We start from the raw sequence: 19,593 nt of genomic DNA on the forward strand, positions 1-19,593 counted from the left end.
TGAGTGCTCAGACGGCCCTGGAATACGAGAGGTAAAGCACCCATCAGACAGAACTGTTGTGAGAGTCCGATGAGATGTTGCAGGTAGAATGCTCTGCAGAGGGTCTGGTATGCAGGAAACAGTGAAACAGTCCTCCAGATGGGGCCAGAAAGGAAGACAGGTTGGCGGGGATCGTGGTTAAACCACTTGGATTAATTTATAAATGCTGAAACACAGATCGTGGCTACTTACTCAAACTGAGTGCGTTTTTGAGCATGTGTGCATTTAATCCTTTCATTGTTTTTATCAATAACGGAACACTGATACCACTTCCCAGGGTTGCAGGTCCCATTGAAGGGGACAGTTATAATACACACTTAGAAAAAGGCTCTCGTCCCTCATCTGATCAAATATAATCATTGTAACAATAAACACACTTTGAGTGTTTTCTGTGCCAGGCACTGCTTTTAGCACTTTAAAAGTGTTAACTCACTTAATTCTCTAAAAACCTGCCAAGGGAGATGCTATTACTCTCCTTCTATAAATCTGGGACTCGGGAAATGAGAGGTTTGTTCTTGAGAGGTATGTAAACTTCCTCAGGAGATAAAAGCTGGAAAGGGCACTTCACTGGGTTGAAGATACTGTGTGTTGTGGCTCTTGTTAGCTTCATACCCCAGTCACCAGGCTGTGAGCAGTGTGAGCATACTGATGGCATCTGATTAAATGTTGCTGGACTGGGCTTCACAGATTTTTAAGAAAGATTGCTGTGTATATGAATCTGGAAAGCATAAATCCCCTTCCACATTGTTTTTGTATTGGAGTCATGCTGATGTTCATATTAATATGAATGAATGGATGAGAAATGCTAGATTTTTGTTGACATAACTATTTTGGGTTTTTTTTTTTTGTCCCAAAGTATAGGAGACTTTTTTCCCCTTTGACAGTACTGTGGAATCCTGAACACACATTCTTTTTCCAAAATGTGTCCACATGTGAGGGCCTGTCCCGGTTGTCTGTTAAACCAGCTCCGCGTGTGTAGATGCAGATGGCAGAAAATTCTATTTCAGTTTCTTAGCATGACGCACTTTACAGAGAACTGAGGAAGTGATTAGGGGCCATATGCTCTAGCATAGTGTCACCAGACTTTGACTCATCTCTGGCCATGAGACCAGAAATAGTTCCACGGCTTTTCACCTGGAGTCTGTCTCTCTATTCCTCATATATGCTCAAGTCTCTAATTTTCTTTTTCAAAAGCCATGACTCTATTATTTTATGTTTACATTTACTGTGGGTGCATGCTTTCACTTCAGTCCTGTCCGACTCTTTGCAACCCAAGGACTGTAGTACTCCAGGCTCCTCTGTCCACAGGATTCTCCAGGCAAAAGTACTGGAGTGGGTTGCCATGCCTCCTCCAAGGACTGAACATCCAGCCACTGCAGTATTCTTGCCTGGGAAATTCCATAGACAGAGGAGTCTGGCAGGCTACAGTCCATAGGGTCACAAAGTGCTGGACGTGACTGAGCAACTGAACACACACACATACATATGTGCATATATGTGTGTGTATGCATGTGTATATTACTGAATCACTTTGCTATGCACCCAAAGCATTGTAAATCAACTGTATTTCAATTTAAAAAATATTTAAAAACTTCCAAAATCAGTCTCTCCTCTCCTCTCACTCTTTGATCTTCTCTCTCTCATAGAATCATGGGCTTCCCTTGTCACCCAGCTGGTAAAGAATCCACCTGCAATGCAGGAGACCCGAGCTCGATCCCTGGGTTGGGAAGATCCCCTGGAAAAGGGAAAGGCTCCCCACTCCAGTATTCTGGCCTGGAGAATTCCATGGACTGTATAGTCCACGGGGTTGCAAAGAGTCGGACACGACTGAGCGACCTTCACTTTCGCTCACAGAGTCCTGCTTTTTTCCCTCCACACTGGACACAACGGAACGTTTGCTCGTGATCTCACTTGTTTCAGCCCTGCTTTGCCCACTTAATTGGAAGCCTGTTGGGACCAGAGGTCTTGTCTTCCAGGCCACATTTTGTCTAAAACATCGCATGTGTTCAGTCACTCAAAATGCTTCACACATTCTGTAGTTAATAGCTGGCTCCTCTTAGAGGTGCTAGGTTTATGTTTTAAACCATAAAAAGTATTTTGGGTTAGACTCCATTATTTTCCATCAGACTGAACTCCCAAAAAGGAACATTTTTCTTCCTTAACATGCAGCTCTGTAAAATCCTCGTTTTGTTATAAAGAATCGTTCTGGAGTTTTGTCCTCGTCGCCCAAAACTGGATTAAATATGGAGGGCTGTTTGGGCCTCGTGCGTTGGTCCCAACATAAGAGGCCATTTTTTAAAAATTGCTTTCTTAGTGCAGAAGTCACTCTGCATTTCAGATGCCTATAGTTCTCAAGAAATAAGGAGTAAAGAGAAAGCTTCCAAACCGGTTCCTCCAGTTAAGGCAGTTGAGTGGCTTAAGCCTTTGATATGAGTTGAACCAAGTCAGGAAGTTAGTAAGGCTGGAGGGCCTTCATGGATAGTTCACTATTTTTTTTTTCCCCTTTAACTGTTCACTCTGTCCTCTGGGCTGTAAATGGGGTCTTTTGTCTTCACGCAGCTTGGAGAAGTGAGGGCACTGGGCCCCAGGGCTGAGGTGTGAGGGCCCTGCTCAGAAACAGGGGGGCCTGAATTCTACCTGGACTTCCAGCTGAGAGCCCCATAGGTGGCCCTGAGGTTTAAATAGGGGTTACAGGGGGGCTCCTGGCTTCACACTGTTCCCCCAAAACTGGGTTTGCCTCTTGGTGGATATCGAGCCAATAGTCCCAGCCACGCTGGGAGAAGATGGGGAGAAAGGATTTATTATTATTTGCAGCAAGTAAGCAGCGCACTAGGGATCTTTCCCAAAGCATCAGGGATTTTTCTGCTGCTGCTGCTGCTAAGTCGCTTCAGTCATGTCTGACTCTGTGCGACCCCATGGACTGCAGCCTACCAGGCTCTTCTGTCCATGGGATTTTCCAGGCAAGAGTACTGGAGTGGAGTGCCATTGCCTTCTCTGCAGGGATCTTTCCCTGAACAGCAAAACTGGAGAATTTGAAGCTAATAGTACATGCATATTCATTAGGGAGCTTGGGCAGAGAAGAATTCAGTATAGAACTGAGGCCAAGGTCCATGCTTTAGTTGATTGAAGTCAAGAGGGTCAACGTCATCATTCCATCCTGCACCTGGGTGGGGGCCTTCAATCCCGTAGGCCTCAAAGATAAAAATTATACAACCCCTTGAGGAGGAACTGAGACCCTGCTTTGTCACTGCACTGTTGTTTGACCGCCTGCATTTCCTTATTCCTGTAAGATCACTGACTCCCAAGACCTGTTCAAGGGCAAGCACGGTGACTGGGCTTAGATCACAGAACGCCTTAGGCCAAAATGGCTTCTCTTATGCCAAGAAAGCCACGCCTGGTTCTATTTCTCTGGGAAACCTGTAATCAGTCTGCTTACAACATCTGTAAGAGAGAAAGAGTTCATGGTGTTTATGCATTTGAGCATGTCACTTCCTAGCTCTGGTTTCCCTGACTGGAAAGGGAGGAGGATGTTGGCATGCCCAGCTTCAGCATCCGCTCCATTCTGAGATTTTTCAGGTGACTTGTTTGCTTATCCGACACATGTCTGTGGGCTGATAGCCATCTATTTATTGACTGATGATGTGTGGCGTACGCCAGGGATGCCCATATACAGTGTGGATGTTCAAACTCTGTCAGAGGTGATAGGAAGGTTGCATCTTCTTTGTTTCCTTCATTGAAGATGGATGCACAGCACATAAACTGTAGCTGGAAGTGAGGAAGGGTAGTTTTCAATAGGGTGCTGACTCCTGTCTGTCTGGGAAGATGTTGTTTAATCTGAGACAAAAGCAAAAAGCACCAGAAGGCCACACCAGTGAGTCTCTGGGGGAAGAAGGTGGCCGGGCATAGGAAAAGGATGTGCAAAATTGATTAAGAGTGTGTAGACAACGAAAAGAATTTTCCCTTTACCCTCTAGGTTCTTGGCTGTGACCAACAAACCCCTCCTCCTGGACCCCGTCCTCATTGTAATAAAGGACAGATTAACAGGAAAAAAGCAGATAGATGTTTAATAACATGTATATTATTATATACATGTTATTCCCTGGTAGCTCAGACAGTAAAGAATCTGCCTGCAATGCAGGAGACGCAGGTTCGATCCCTGGGTTGGGAAGATCCCCTGGAGAAGGGCATGGCAACCCACTCCAGTATTTGCCTGGAGAATCCCATGGACAGAGGTGTCTGGCAGGCTACAGTCCATGAGGTCATAAAGCATCAGACACTACTGAGCGACCAACACTTCACATACCTCCTGTGTACATGAGAGAGACCCAGGAAAGCTGAATAATTCCCCCAGAAGACCGAAGCCACCCCCCTTAAACACCTAAAAACCAAAGAAAGAACCGAGTAGGTGGCAGTTACGTGAGCCTGTCAGGCAAAGCCCAGTAAGTAAGGGTACGGTTGTCACACACATTTAAAGTGGAAACTTCTCAGTAGATAAAAGTTTCTGGAGTCGCACTCAACCTCTCCTTGCTGGTAGAACAGGGAGCCCCCACCCCTGGCCTGACACATGGAGATTTCCCTTTGAGGGGAAATGCTCTCAGAAAAGGCTCCCATCTGCTGGCTGCCCAGAGCTCCTCTGGTGCCTGCTGTTTAACCAGCTCAGGCTAATCCTCATGCCCAGGAGGTGCATTTGGGGTGGCAAATGCTGCTTTCACCCCTTCAGGTGAAGGATTTGTTGATTCAAGAAGCCACAGAAGTGTCCGTTCAGAACGGTAGGAAGGAGAGGAGGGCAGACCCAGCTGCCAGGCTCCAGCGGGGGCAGATGATGGAGGGGTCTGTGACCCGGGGAAAGGGAATCAGGTCTGAGAGGGATGTCAGCACGTGTGAGCTGATGCTCTTGGCCGAGGATGCTGGCCGGTGTCGGGGGATTGTAGTGGAGAAGACGAGGGGGATTTGGAAGACGTGGTAGAGTGCCCAAACGAGGGATGAGCATGGCTGCAGCTTGGCACTGGGCTGGGCAGAGAGGGCGAACTGCGCTGAGATCCAGCCTGAGTGAAGGTACAGCAGATGGGCAAGATTTCTGGGGTTGTGAGATTTTACCTCCTCAAATTTTTGTTGCCGATTACTTGTCCCATCATCTCCACGAGAGCATGAATGTGGACTGTCTCCTGACTTTCTGCTTCTCTTTGTGCCAAGGCCTGAATCTGGGCTATGAGTTAGATACTCAGTGTGTATCTGCTGAACAAAGGCAAGCGTCATGCTGGCACTACAGACCACAAGGCAGTCTTTCTTTGTTTGTTGGTGGGGCTTTTTGTTTTGTTTTGTTTGAGGATTTTTTTCTTTTTTTGGCAGCACTGCATGGCAGGTGGGATCTTAGTCTCCGACCGGGGATCGAGCCTGTGCCCCCTGCAGTGGAAGTACAGACTCTTAGCCACTGGACCACCAGGGAAGTCCCCACGAGACAGTCTTTAGGAAGGCAGCAGACTCCTAAACCGAAAGGAAAATCAGGATCACACATACATCCCGGGGCTCCTTTTAGGAGGGAGAAGCTGAATCCTAACAGAGGGTTACAGTTAGGCCTAGGGACACCCCTGGTGATGCCCCCACACCTCTCTCTGTTCCCTTGGTAACCTGGCCTCACCCCCTTACATTCTTGACTATTCACGTCTGGCTCCCCAGTAGGCCGCATGCCCTGCGTATGTGTGCGTGTGTGTTTCCTGCCCAGGTGTGTGTTAGCCCTTACCCAAGAGCGTAGCACCTCGCTGGCGCTCAGTGAATGTGGGTTGATTCAATCATGCGTCATCGTCAGTCATCTAAACTGGGACTGAAAGTGTGTAAAGGGTTTCTGCAGTGGTTACTTTATCTCTCCTTATTAGGTGTCTGGGGAGGAAAATTTCTCTCTGTTTTGCACCTGAGGAAGGTAGGACCTAGGTCATAAACTCATTTGTACGTTGGGATAACCATTGAGGCAGTTGAAAAAATTCTGACGCATGAATCACAAGAGTCACTCTTGGATAGGATGGAATTCCGCCTGGGAGTGAGTGACCCTGTATGTGTGTGTGTGCACATATTTAAGATCTGCAGGCATTCCTACATTCAACAGAGTTTAAGAGCTCCTGGCCTGTGTTATGCGTGTGTGCATACGTGCTAAGTCGCTTCAGTCGTGTCTGACTCTTTGCGACCCCATGACTGCAGCCTGCCAGGCTCCTCTGTCCATGGTATTCTCCAGGCAAGAGTACTGGAGTGGGTTGCCATGCCCTCCTCCAGGGGATCTTCCTCACCCAGGGATCAAACCCACGTCTCTTATGTCTCCTGCATCGGCAGGCGGGTTCTTTACAGCTAGTGCCACCTGGGAAGCCCTGCTGGCCTGTATCAGTGCTTCTCAAGTGTCAATGGGCAGACAAATCACCCAGGGATCTACATACATTCTGAGTCAGCAGGTCTGGGGAGAGACCTGCGAGTCCACATTTCTAACCAGCATGCTGGTGAGGCTGAGGCTGCTGGTCCATAGACCACACTTTTCGCAGGAGTGCCTGGGGATCAGGGAAATCCTGAACAAATGCAGAGAAGAGAGAGTACAATGCATGTTGGGGGAAGGCAGGGGTGTATTGTGTCTGAAATTTCAGGTACAAAAACATATTGTGCCGTGAACTTGAAAGTGACATTGTGATTGGATGGGCTTGTCCTGGTCTCCTCTTTCTTCCTGATTGAGCTCATCTGTCTGTTCATGTTGGTGTAACCCTTTGGATTCTCCAGACCCTCACTTGAAGATAACCAAGATTTACTCACTCCTCTCTCTCCCATCCTTGCTAGTTCTTTTATTGAGCACTTATGAAGTCAAGATGGAATGTCTTTGTTTTTACTGTCTATACCATAAGCTCTTGGAGGGTGGGGCTGTTTTTAAATACACCACCATGTCCAGTGTTGACTATGGTATCTGCCCTGTCCTAAGTATGGAGAATCCCAGAATGTCACGTGACTCAGCCCTTCAGTCCCAAACATCGAGATTAGATGCCTAGAATAGAAGTTAACAGCACTGCCCCACTAAGTAGAGAATTCTAGGTACCAATACTAGCTTTCCTACTTACTGTCTTAGCCTCAGTTTTCACACCTGTGAAACGGGGGTAATAACAGTGGCAGCTGCTCATGGTGCAGATAAAATGATACTGCCCGTGCCCAGTACTTAGGGCGGTGCCTGCACACAGGAAGTTGCTGAAAATCTACACACGCAAAACAGGGATGCAAGGAATCCCTAATGTTTCCTTTGTGTTTGGCTTTTTAGTCAGGCCTCATAAGGACACAAAAAAATGAATTCCTCATCTCGCCATTACCTCAACTCCTGGCCCAGGAACACAACTACAGCTCCCCCGCAGGCCACCATCCTCACGTGCTGTACAAAAGGACTGCGGAGGAGAAGATCCGGCGTTGCCACGGCTACCTGAGCTCTGGCCGGAACCCCGCGGGTCACCCCCCAAGTCACACTCCCCACACCTCTTGGAGTCCAGAGAGAGAACAGCATCATGGAAGGTTGCAAAAGCAGCATTTTTGTGGACGACGCAAGAAATGTATGTAAGGAAACCTTTTCTTGTTCTCTTCCTCTCTGGGCCCTCGATGGGTTTTCCCAAGCATCACTGGGTGTGCTGACTTTGCAGGTTAAAACTGGGCTATGCTCAGCCCCCACTGAAGTTAATCTTGGAGATGAGCCAGAAATCACCCCTGTCAGACAAAAACTAGGGGATCCTGTTTTTTTTTTTTTTTTCAGTTAAACTGGAAAGATTTTTTTCCCTCTTTTAATATCTTTTTAATTGTATGTCCCAATATTATTTTAGTTTCTGTATCTTTTCTGTATGAGAAAAGGACCTAGTCTTCCAAATGATGAGAGAGATCAGAGGTGAATTCCCAGGTATGGTTAGGTATTCCTTTTGAAGATTTGAATCTTCCCTGGTGGCTCAGATGGTGAAGAATCTGCCTGCAATGCAAGACACACAGGTTCAGTCCCTGGGTCGGGAAGATCCCCTGGAGAAGGGATTGGCAGCCCACTCCAGGATTCTTGCCTGGAGAATTCCATGGACAGAGGAGCCTGGTGGGCTACAGTCCATGGGGTTGCAGAGAGTCAGGCATGACTGAGCAACTAATTCAACAGACTTCCCAGTTAATGAGAACACTGGCACCTGATTGGAGGTGGTGATGGAACATAAGAAGCCTTGGACTTGGCTTGTGACCTGGGCACACTGCATTTTCCATACCAGCAGTGTCCGACAGAAATATAACATCAGCCCCATATGTAATTTAAAATTTTCTAGTAGCCACATTAAAAAATGCTTAAATAGGTAAATTAGCATGAATGATATATTTTATTAACCCAGTATATACAAAATATCATCTCAGTATGTCATCAATATAACCAATGAAGTACCAATTTAAATGATGTATTTTATATTATTTTTTCATATTAAATTTTAGAAATCCATTTATTTTACACTTAGAGAACAATTCCAAATCAGACAGTAAATTCTCACCAGAAATGCTTAATCTGTATCTAGATTTTATAAAACTTAAAGGTGAGAAGTAGACTTACACAGTCAAATTGTTCCCTATATAAAGTTTTTAAATAGCTGAATCAAATACTGTCTTTTAAATATAAAGTAAAATTAATAAAAATGAAACAAAATTAAAAATCCCATTCCTTCCGTGGCACCAGCCGCATTTCACAGTCTCCAGAGCCGTGAGCAGCGTGTGACTACGTAGTTGGGCAGGGCAGCTGGGTGGTACCCAGGAGCAGAGGAAGTGGGTGATCACTAGCAGTCGTGAAAGACAGTGTCTAGCACTTGAATTGGTTTCGGGGATTTGGTATTACTGAAATATCCTTTTTAAGGAACATCTATTTGGCGTGAATTTGTAATACTAGTGGTATTAAGGATAGTGATGATATTCGTAGTGGCCATGACACATACTTGATATGAAATATAAAAGCTAATCTTTAAAGCAGCTTTATGATTAGATATGATCCTCATTTCATGGATAAGGAAACTGAAACTCAGAGTCATTTATCAAAATGGCCAATTGAGGTTTTAAATTGAGCTCTAAATGATTTGATCATTTCATTTTTCTCTGTGGAGTGCTGACTTCACTATAATGACTGTACCAGTTGTTATAGTATTAAATGGATCTGTAGTACATACAGTCCTGAGCTTTCCAAATGTGTTTTTCCTTCCCAGCAACCCTTGAATCTGTCACTGTCCATTAACTAAAGGGATGGTGCCTAATCTAACAGGTACTTTGAGGTCTCTGCTCAGACACTGGCCAATATCCATGCCAGCAACTTATCTATTACAAAGCATTTAATAGAATTTTAAATATCACTTCTGACTATTTTGTTTCCACAGCAACTAAATTAATATTGGGTCAAAGAGTCCTATTGACCACTTATTTTGTACTATATTAAAGTTGGTGTTGATGAAACAGGAACGTGGGCAGCATTCTACAGGATACATATTTGTAAACTTTAGTTAAAAAATAATATACAACCTGTATATAGAAAAAAAGGAGAAGGGGGCAGCAGAGGATGAGATGGTTGGATAGCATCACCAACTCAATGGGCATGACATTGAGCAAATTCTGGGAGATAGTGAAGGACAGGGAAGCCTGGCCTGCTGTAACCTATGGAGTTGCCAAGAGTCAGACATGACTTAGCGACTGAACAAGAACAGCAGCAATACAAAGTGTGATAATGAATTCAGAAGCAAAGGAAAATGTCTGTGTCTGCAGTTTCTAAGCAATAAAATAAAATGAGCATTTTATGTTTTTAAAGATTCTTCCCACAATACTGATTTTTCTTGACCCACTCTTCCAGCTAGAATTGTAGCTTCTTTCCTTTGACTCTTTGGAGAGCACTTTTGAGTTACTCAATCCATTTGTCTGTCCATCCGTTGCACCTTCTACTGAGAGTCTCTCTTGACCACAGATTAGGTCCAAAGTCCCAGAACAGGTGCAGTGGCATCATCTGTCAGGAGATGAGTGAAGTGCTTGTTGCGTGGTCTCCCTCCTCCCCTTGTTGAGATGTCTGTCTGTCTCCCCGCTGAGCTCTGCTGACGGCCCTTCCAAATGCTCTTCTGTTCCCTGTAGACGCCCCTAAGCCTCCCACAGAGGACACCTATCTCAGGTTTGATGAATATGGGAGCTCGGGACGGCCCAGAAGGTCAGCTGGCAAGTCACAGAAGGGCCTCAACGTGGAAACCCTTGTGGTAGCAGACAAGAAGATGGTGGAGAAGCATGGCAAGGCCAATGTCACCACGTACATTCTCACGGTCATGAACATGGTACGGAGACAGTCAGGACCCCAGCCCTCTGCCTCCCTGAGACAGCTCAGAGTCGTGGAGTTCCCGTGCGTGAGTTAAACAGCAGATGCAGCCACGTGATTGTATTGAAAGAAATTAAGTTGGAAGGAAATTGCCTTCCTACATAAATATATTTGGTCAAATCAATGCATACTTGCTCATATTCCCTTGCAGTTTTGGAAATTAAAAATTTTTTTTTTTTTTTTTGCTTTTCTCTGATTTCAATTTGTTTCAACAGGTTTCCAGCCTCTTTAAAGATGGGACCATTGGAAGTGATATAAACATTGTCGTGGTTAGCCTCATTCTTCTGGAACAAGAACCGGTAGGTGCCACACTGTGTTTCTTTTTTCTTCATTCATTCTGCCATTCAGGATACACTTAGCGAACACCTGCTGTGTTGCCACCCCATGGAACTGTCATTAAAAATTCAACTTTGAAAATTTCTAATTACCCTCAAGGAAAGTACAATCCAATAGGGTTGTCTATTTAAATACTAAAACCTCACAAAATGATAATTTATATCTAAACATACAATATATGTGTAGATACACAGTGATATAAAATATGATTAAAAGTGCATCTGTAACATGACTACAAAAATGTAAAATGAATACAAAAAGTAGAAGATAGATATTATAAAATATTATGCAGGCTTCACAAGGAAAGTACATTTGGTAGGAGATTTAAATGTTAGCTGGATTTGGCAAGTTGGAGATTCTGGGTAATTACAAAAGGCTATTTTGAAAATATACTGAAAATAAGTCATCCGAAAATTCTGGTAAAAAGCTTACTGTCTTCCAGCACCACCTTAGCTACAGAAAATAAACAAGGGATATTTAACTGGCCTTGGCTTAGTTACAGGGAGATGCAAGCAGAACATATCATCAAGGGTTAACTTGTACAGCACCTCCTGCTTTGTGGTGTTTTGATGTTACAACTGTATTTTCTGAGGTGGGCATTACCAATCTGACTATTTTTTAAGTCCCCTAAGGCTTTTCCTCTTCATCTGTAATGAATGGACAAAGCAGAGAGTCAGAGATGAGGCAAAAATGAATATAATTGCCAGGTCTCTAGTGCTCCTGAGGTTAACAAGGTATCAAATTATTCTTAGAATTTTAGAAAAGAAGAAAAGGTGTATGTTGTTTGGGAGGTACTTCTAATTTACCGCTTATACTGTCCCCAAGGACTCAAAGTCAGCAGCATCCTAATTCACTGATGATTAAGGGTTTTGTCTAAAAACTCTCAACTTGACCCAAGTTAATAGTTCTTAGGAAAAATTTGATTAAAAAATTATTTTAAAAGTAGATCCTTGCTTACCCTTTAGAATATTGTAATTGTTTGTTTCTTCATCCATTCAGCAAGCTTTCAGTTTATTGATTGAGGGACTGTAGCTATGATGTGCTGAGCCCTTTCCTGGAAATTTGGACATAGGAGTAGGCAAGCCATGATCAGTTCTGTCCTCATGCTCAACTGAAGGATCCACTGAACTTTACCCCACTAAGTAATAATTATATTGTAAAAGTAGTAACAGTTCTATAAAGATGGTACCAGTGTGAAACGGACAAAGGTGTTTCTAACTGACGCCAGTGTATTTGTTATAGAAATACAACTGGCCACAAAGCACACTACCAGTGCTCTGTGGTTACTTCCGATATTGTGAACATTTACCTGCAACAGTTTTAAACACCAGTTATGTCCAACCTTAGCTCAAGTGTTTTCCCCTGTTGACCCTTCCCCCAGAAACGTGATGCTTCTGTGTTTGCCTATACAAATGGAGTGACGCAACATTCTCACGTCTGTCACACATTCACACTTTGGTTTATGCGGGTTTCCCGTAGGGAGGATTACTGATCAACCATCATGCGGACCAGTCTCTGAATAGTTTCTGTCAGTGGCAGTCTGCCCTCATTGGAAAGAACGGCAAGAGGCATGACCATGCTATCTTACTCACGGGATTTGATATCTGTTCCTGGAAAAATGAACCATGTGACACTCTAGGTATGATATGAACACATGCTTCATGCACATCCATGTCAGCTAAAAACACAGGCTGGAAACTTTCTGTTGGGTGACTGGCTCTTGGGATTCTTATTAAGGAAACAATCTTTAAATTGTGGAGTAGCCTCATTGTACCCTCTCTGAATATTGTTCTGTTTAATTGAACTCAGTGTGGAATGGGGGCCCCTTTGCTTTATTCCTGTTGTGTTTTTCTTTAATAAACTTTGTGATGATCCTGCAGGCATGAGATCAATTATTGTTTAACTATGCAAGTTGTAGGTTATTCCCTAAGCATCTTGAGTGCAGAGCTGGATAGCTGAAAAGAGCCTGCCTAGTCTCTGTGGCACTCAACTGTGCCCCTAAGTAAGCATGCTTTTTTAAAAAAGTTATTTGAACTTTGAATGACTCAGCTGAAAGTATCTTTAAAAAGAAAGTGTTAAGTTCTACTCTTATCTATTTAGAGGGGACAGAGAGACGTATACCTTTAGTGTTTTTCTGCAAAAAAAAAAAAAAAAAAAATACAATCATCTTTTTTTTTCCTCTTTTTTTTTTTATTTTATTTTATTTAACTTTACAATATTGTATTAGTTTTGCCATATATCAAAATGAATCTGCCACAGGTATACAGGTGTTCCCCATCCTGAACCCTCCTCCCTCCTCCTTCCCCATACCATCCCTCTGGGTTGTCCCAGTGCACCAGCCCCAAGCATCCTGTATCGTGCATCGAACCTGCACTGGCGACCCATTTCATATATGTACAATCATCTTTTAAACTAAAAGTGTGCACAGCATTTGGGCATCGGAAATGATCAGGAGTGTTTCCTTTGGGTTTGAAATTGCTGTCTCAACAGGGTTTGCCCCCATCAGTGGGATGTGCAGCAAGTACCGAAGCTGTACCATCAATGAGGACACAGGGCTTGGCCTGGCCTTCACCATTGCTCACGAGTCAGGCCACAAGTAAGTGACCCCTCGATGCACTGCTTTATATGAAAGCCAGCTGGGTGGTTCATTGGCTTTGCTCTAATGATTATTATCGATCTGGGTAGAATAAATATGACACATCTTATATAAGGTTTACGATAGTACTTGACTGTTTGTTTCATTTGTGGAAGTTGTTCAGTCGTGCCTGACTCTTTGAGACCCCTTGGACTGTAGCCCATCAGGCTCCTCTGTCCATGCAGTTCTCCAGGCCAGAATACTGGAGTGGGTAGCCATTCCCTTCTCCTTGGGATCTTCCAGACCCAGGTCTCCCACATTGCAGGCGGATTCTTTACCATCTGAGCCACCAGGGAAGCCCATGAATACTGGAGTGAGTAGCCTATCTCTTCTCCAGGGATCTTCCCAACCCAGGATTCAAACCAGGGTCTCCTGCAATGCAGGCAGATTCTTTATCTGCTGAGCTACCAGGGAAGATCACACTTGACTGAAAGAAGGGCCCAAACAGAGGCCAGTCATTGTCAAGGCTCTTGTGAACAACATGTGATAACTCCTTAGTATTCCATTGTGTGTGTAAGTGGACTTTGCTGTTGTTGTTCAGACTGTAAGTAACATGGCCTAATAGTTAAATTATGAAGGAGACAAGTCATAAGATTTTGATAAAACTTTTGACATGTACCAAAGAAAATGCATATTATCTTCTGATAGGCTGTCAAATCAAAGTTAGAAAATTAAAAAAATTTAAGTTCAAAATCCAGTTCAATTGGATTTCTTATATCCGGAAAACTACACTAAGGTGCTGGTTTAATGACCTTTTCCTCTTAGAGGAATGGCTTTGCTCTCTCCCCACCTTATTCCCATTTCTGTGACTCTTACTCTTTCCTTTGATGCTTTATACATAAATTTCCCTCTGCTTTGGACTTTCACAAATATATTTAGAAAGACTGTCTCCCAAACAAACCCCTTAGCTTCTTGGTTAGGTACAAAGAACTGAACTGGGCAGAGTGGAGCTTGGGAAAATGCTTTCCCTGAGTGTATGTTGAGGTTAATAAATACCTATGTGTGGATCCATCACCTCTAATACCGTGTATTCACACGTGTATGTTGAATCTAGAAAAGTAGCATAGATCTTATTTTTCACAAAGCCGAAATAGACATAGGTGATGTAGAGAACAAATGTGTGGACACCAAGGGGGAGGAGGCAGTGGGATGAACTGGGAGACTGAATTGATGTTTACACACCACTGTGGATAAAACATAACTAGGGGACCTCTACTCCGTGCTCTATGGTGACCTAAAAGGGAAGGAAATCTGAAAAAGAGGGGACATGTGTATACATATAGCTGGTTCAGTTTGCTATACAGTAAATACTAACACAGTATTGTGAAGCAACCAGTAAAAATTAATTAAAAATTTTTTTTTAATCCCCGGGTCCCTCACTGATCAGCTCACAGTATACAGCCATCCTGCCATTACTAACCTGATAAATTGAGAGGAATAATGGGTAAGTGGCTGGTTTGTAGACGAGAGTCACAACAGAATCGTTGTTGTTGTTCAGTCATATCCAACTCTTTGCAACCCCATGGACTGCAGCACATCAGGCTTCCCTGTCCCTCACTAACCTCCTGGAGTCTACTCAAACCCATGTCTATTGAGTCGGTGATGCCATCCAACCATCTCATCCTCTGTCAGCTCCTTCTCCTCGCGCCTTCAATCTTTCCCAGCATCAGGGTCTTTTCCAAAGAGGAGGCTCTTTGCTTCAGGTAGCCAAAAGTATTGGAGCTTCAGCTTCAGCATCAGTCCTTCCAATGAATATTCAGGGTTGATTTCCTTTAGGATGGACTGGTTGGATCTCCTTGCAGTCCAAGGGACTCTCAAGAGTCTTCTCCAGCACCACAGTTTAAAAGCATCACTTCTTCAGCGCTCAGTCTTCTTTATGGTCCAGCTCTCTTTTCTTTGGAGAAGGAAATGGCAATCCACTCCAGTACTATTGCCTGGAAAATCCCATGGACAGAGGAGCCTGGTAGGCTACAGTCCATGGGGTTGCAAAGAGTCGGACACGACTGAGAAACTTCACTTCACTTCACTTCTCTTTTCTTACAATTCAGTAACTCTGTCCCTCCCTTGGGTTCCCTGATTCTCAGTACATCTTTTTCGTCCTCTGCTTATAGTTTGGAAAATGGGTTCACAGAAGCCTTTCTGTTTGCTTTCTGTTTTAGTTTCGGCATGGTTCATGATGGAGAAGGCAACCCCTGCAGGAAAACGGAAGGCAATATCATGTCACCCACGCTGACCGGAAACAATGGTGTGTTTTCATGGTCTTCATGCAGCCGGCAGTACCTCAAGAAATTCCTTAGGTAAGAAGACAAACCGGGGCCAAGGGCATTCCCAGGTTTGGAGGAGTGACTGTGAATGGTGCTCAGTAGACTGAAAACAAATACTTGGAGGGTTGATGATGATGATGATATTGTCATGACTGTGGCTGAAAAAAATACACGGAAGGCCTAATACCGTGTTACATGTTCTCCACGTAATGCCTCAGTCAGTCCTCACGTCAATCCTGTTATTATCCTCATTTTAGAGTTGAGGAAATTGAGTCTTCGGGTGGTTAATAGTGTTACTGAAGGTTCTACAGCTGGTCAGTTGAGGACAAAAGACACACACTTAGATCTGTTATGACTCCAAAAGCTGTGCTTAGAACTGTCTCCTCTAAGACATCCAGAGGTTGCTGGGTATATTATCTTTCTATTGTGACTGATTATTTTAATCTAGTCAATCAACTCGGTCATAAGAGTATTAAAAGTACTAAAATAGAGTGTTTGTTTGACAATGAATGGAGCATTGTGGCGATTGGCTATTTTGTTTGAAATGGCCAGGAGCTAACTTGGTGTCCAAAAGACATCCAAAGGGCATGATAGCTATGTAAAATTCCTTCAGTAACTCAGAACTCCTAGATTTATTACATTAGTAAAATGGGAGTTAGGAAGGTAGCACTGTTTGATTTGTATTAAATAATGAGCACCAGCTTGACACTATTTGAAGTTTCCTTTGATTTTATTAAATATAATACATATTTAACCATTTGGACATTATGCAACACTAGAGGCATTAGACATGTATGCATGTATCTCATTTTTTACATGTGTGCAGATGTATCTTGTTAATCTATGTTGACGCACAAGAACACTCAGGTTCTAAAGGCATCTCCTCTTGACCAGGTATTAGGGAAACTAACCAAGTTTCTTTGGGAATTAATTCTCTTAATACTTTTTCTTTAACTTGTACCATTGCATATTATTTGCAGATGTTTACAGAATTAGCCATACACACAGGCAAGGATGATTCAGTGGAAGGATGTCAAACCAAATGATGCCTCAAAGGACAGTGAAATATTAACAATGCTTTTGCTATGTGACTTTGTCACATAGGAGAAATTCTTACTAATTTTCAATTTACGGTCTGGGGCCTAAAGTTACCTTTCCTATCTCATGTGAGAATAAAATCAATAAATATGATAAATCAAGGTCAACTTAGTATAAATTGAATTTCTTACTATAAGTTGAATATGATATAGTTAAATTCTTTCGGCTGATGATGACAATAAGAACAAGAAAAGCTAACTTTGAATGCTTCCTGTGCTCTGTTGAGTGTGTTACTTTGTCTTGCTTGATCTGTGAACAGCTCTTACAGAAGTCAGATTCTGTTAGTAATCAGATACACAGGAGTTGGTTGTATTGGCTTGGTTGACTAGACCTCCATCTGTCTGACTCCAAAGTCATGTGTAACCACCATGCTGTTTTATCTCTCACTGATGCCCTAGTTTAATTAATTCAAGTAAGTGGAGATAAGGTGCATGAAAATCCACCCCATTTGGACTGTGCTTTTTTCCAACACATCCCAGTTCAGTATACTTCGGGGAGATTGTTCTGCTTTGTTCCCCTTGTATCCTTTCTCCTGATTTCTTTCAAAAACCTTATTCATTTGTTGCTCATAGAGATTACTGGAGGTAAAATACATCTTTGACCACACCCCATTATCTGTTTAAAACAAACATACACACAGCATGACTTTCAACTTTGTGGAGACAAGTAATTGTCTCTAGTTTATTTTATGAATTTAGTACTCACCACAGAGCAGGCACGCAGTAAAAATTTGTTGAATATTGTTGAATGAGACTGTTGGGGAAAGTTGACGTTCCCCATCTCCTCGCAGGCCAAGCTTAACCAGTCAGATAACTGTAACTTCCGGTCCCACATAAACACTTTGTGGTCCTATAAATTTCGTTTTCTTAGACAGGACAGGACTCACTCTTAATTTTAAGCACGTGCCTATTGCTTTGCCATGTTACATTTTCCTTTGCGTGAATGCATTCAGAGGTGTAGTGTTCTGTGTGGCGAGATCACAGATAAACATGGGAACTAATAAGGATGTGTTATTGCAGCACACCTCAGGCTGGGTGTCTGGTGGATGAGCCCAAGCAAACAGGACAGTATAAATACCCAGACAAACTGCCAGGACAGATGTACGACGCCGACACGCAGTGCAAGTGGCAGTTTGGGGCCAAAGCCAAGTTATGCGGCCTTGGTCTTGTGAAGGTATGTTTCTTGTGATTCCAAACCTACATTAAGAGTCTAACAGAAGTATAAACATTTGGTTTGCTAAGGCCAAGGGTTAGAGTCTGGGTTACCTCTAAAATGTCATTTGTTTGACGTGATAATTAAGTGGCAATTTTACTGTCGATGAATTATCCAGACTTATCCCCCGTAGACCGTGCCTGGTTTAAATACCAAATTCCTCCTCTGTAGACAACGATTTTATCACAAGTAGTAAATCTAGATACAATGGCTTTCACCTAATGCTCGTAACTGTTTTTGTTCATTTCATTGTGTTTCATACTCTTTTTTTTAAATTAATTAATTTAATTGGAGGATAATTACTTTACAGTATTGTGATGGTTTTTACCATACATCATCATGAATCAGCCACAGGTATACATGTGTCCCCCCATCCTGAACCCCTCCTCCCACCTCCCTCCCTACCCTATCCCTCTGGGTTGTCCCAGAGGACCAGCTTTGGCTGCCTTACTTCACGCACAGAACTTGCTCTGGTCATGTATTTTATGTATGGTAATGTACATGTTTCAGTGTTATTCTCTTAAATCATCCTACCCTCACCTTCAATGTAATTCATATAAGACCATCACCCCTTCAAAATGCATACATATACCTTTTACAGTAATATGAACACAATCTTTGGCAGCTAACTTCTTTTGGTATGTAAAAATTCAAGGTCTCTCTTGAGTAATTTTAACAAGATTTTTGTGTGAAGTCTTTCTTTCAAGGAACACTTACCTGTTTTGTAAATAAGTTTGTATCATTTTTTTTAGATTCTGCATATAAGTGATATGATATGATATTTGTCTTTCTCTGACTTACTTCACTTAGTATGATAAACTTCCCAGGTGGTACAGTGTTAAAGAATCTGCCTACCAAATGCAGGAGACCCAAGAGACACGCATTCGATCCCTGGGTTGGAAAGATCCCCTGGCGTAGGAAATGGCAATCCACTCTAGTATTCTTGCCTGGAGAATCCCCACGGACAGAGGAGCCTGGTAGGCTACGGTCCATGGGACCACAAAGAGCCAGACACGACTTAGTGGCTAAGCACAGCACAGTACATGATCATCTCTAGGTCGGTCTGTGTTGTTGCAAATGGCACTGTTTCATTCTTTTTTATGGCTAAGTAATATTCCATTGTGTATCCATATACCACATCTTCTTTATCCATTCATCTTTGCTGCACACCTGAAACTAACACAACATTGTTAGTCAACTGCGAAAGTGAAAGTCGCTCGGTCATGTCCGACTCTGCGTCCCCATGGACGATACAGTCAATGGGATGCACCTCTGTCCATGCAGTTCTCCAGGCCAGAATACTGGAGTGGGTAGCCGTTCCCTTCTCCAGGGGATCTTCCCAACCCAGAGATCGAACCCAGGTCTCCTATGTTGCAGGTGGATTCTTTACCAGCTGAGCCACCAGGGAAGCCCAAGAATACTAGAGTGGGTCGTCTATCCCTTCTCCAGGGGCCCTTCCTGACCCAGGAATTGAATCAGGGTGTTAATCAACTATACACCAATATAAAATTTAAAATTAAAAAAAGGAAGACGTATCTTTTTATGAAAAAGATACATGGGAAAAAGCAAAAGTCCAGGAGGTAGAAATGGGAGAAACATCCTTCTAATTGGTCAACAACCATGCCACTGATCATCTCAACATCACTAAAAAG

The 19,593-nt window shown here is 43.2% G+C and overlaps 1 protein-coding gene across 1 annotated transcript in view; it reads left to right on the forward strand.

The window, feature by feature from the left end:
- Positions 1-19,593, forward strand: part of ADAMTS18 (ADAM metallopeptidase with thrombospondin type 1 motif 18) — a 149,012-nt gene that overhangs the window by 65,944 nt on the left and 63,475 nt on the right. Inside the window, exons 6-12 of the mRNA XM_027513673.1 lie at positions 7,319-7,601; positions 10,162-10,355; positions 10,612-10,695; positions 12,212-12,371; positions 13,223-13,328; positions 15,527-15,664; positions 17,749-17,902. Coding sequence (XP_027369474.1) covers positions 7,319-7,601; positions 10,162-10,355; positions 10,612-10,695; positions 12,212-12,371; positions 13,223-13,328; positions 15,527-15,664; positions 17,749-17,902 — 1,119 coding nt within the window. The remainder of the gene's footprint in view (positions 1-7,318; positions 7,602-10,161; positions 10,356-10,611; positions 10,696-12,211; positions 12,372-13,222; positions 13,329-15,526; positions 15,665-17,748; positions 17,903-19,593) is intronic.

Source organism: Bos indicus x Bos taurus, chromosome 18 (assembly GCF_003369695.1).
Source record: "Bos indicus x Bos taurus breed Angus x Brahman F1 hybrid chromosome 18, Bos_hybrid_MaternalHap_v2.0, whole genome shotgun sequence".
NCBI classification, from domain to species: domain Eukaryota; kingdom Metazoa; phylum Chordata; class Mammalia; order Artiodactyla; family Bovidae; genus Bos; species Bos indicus x Bos taurus.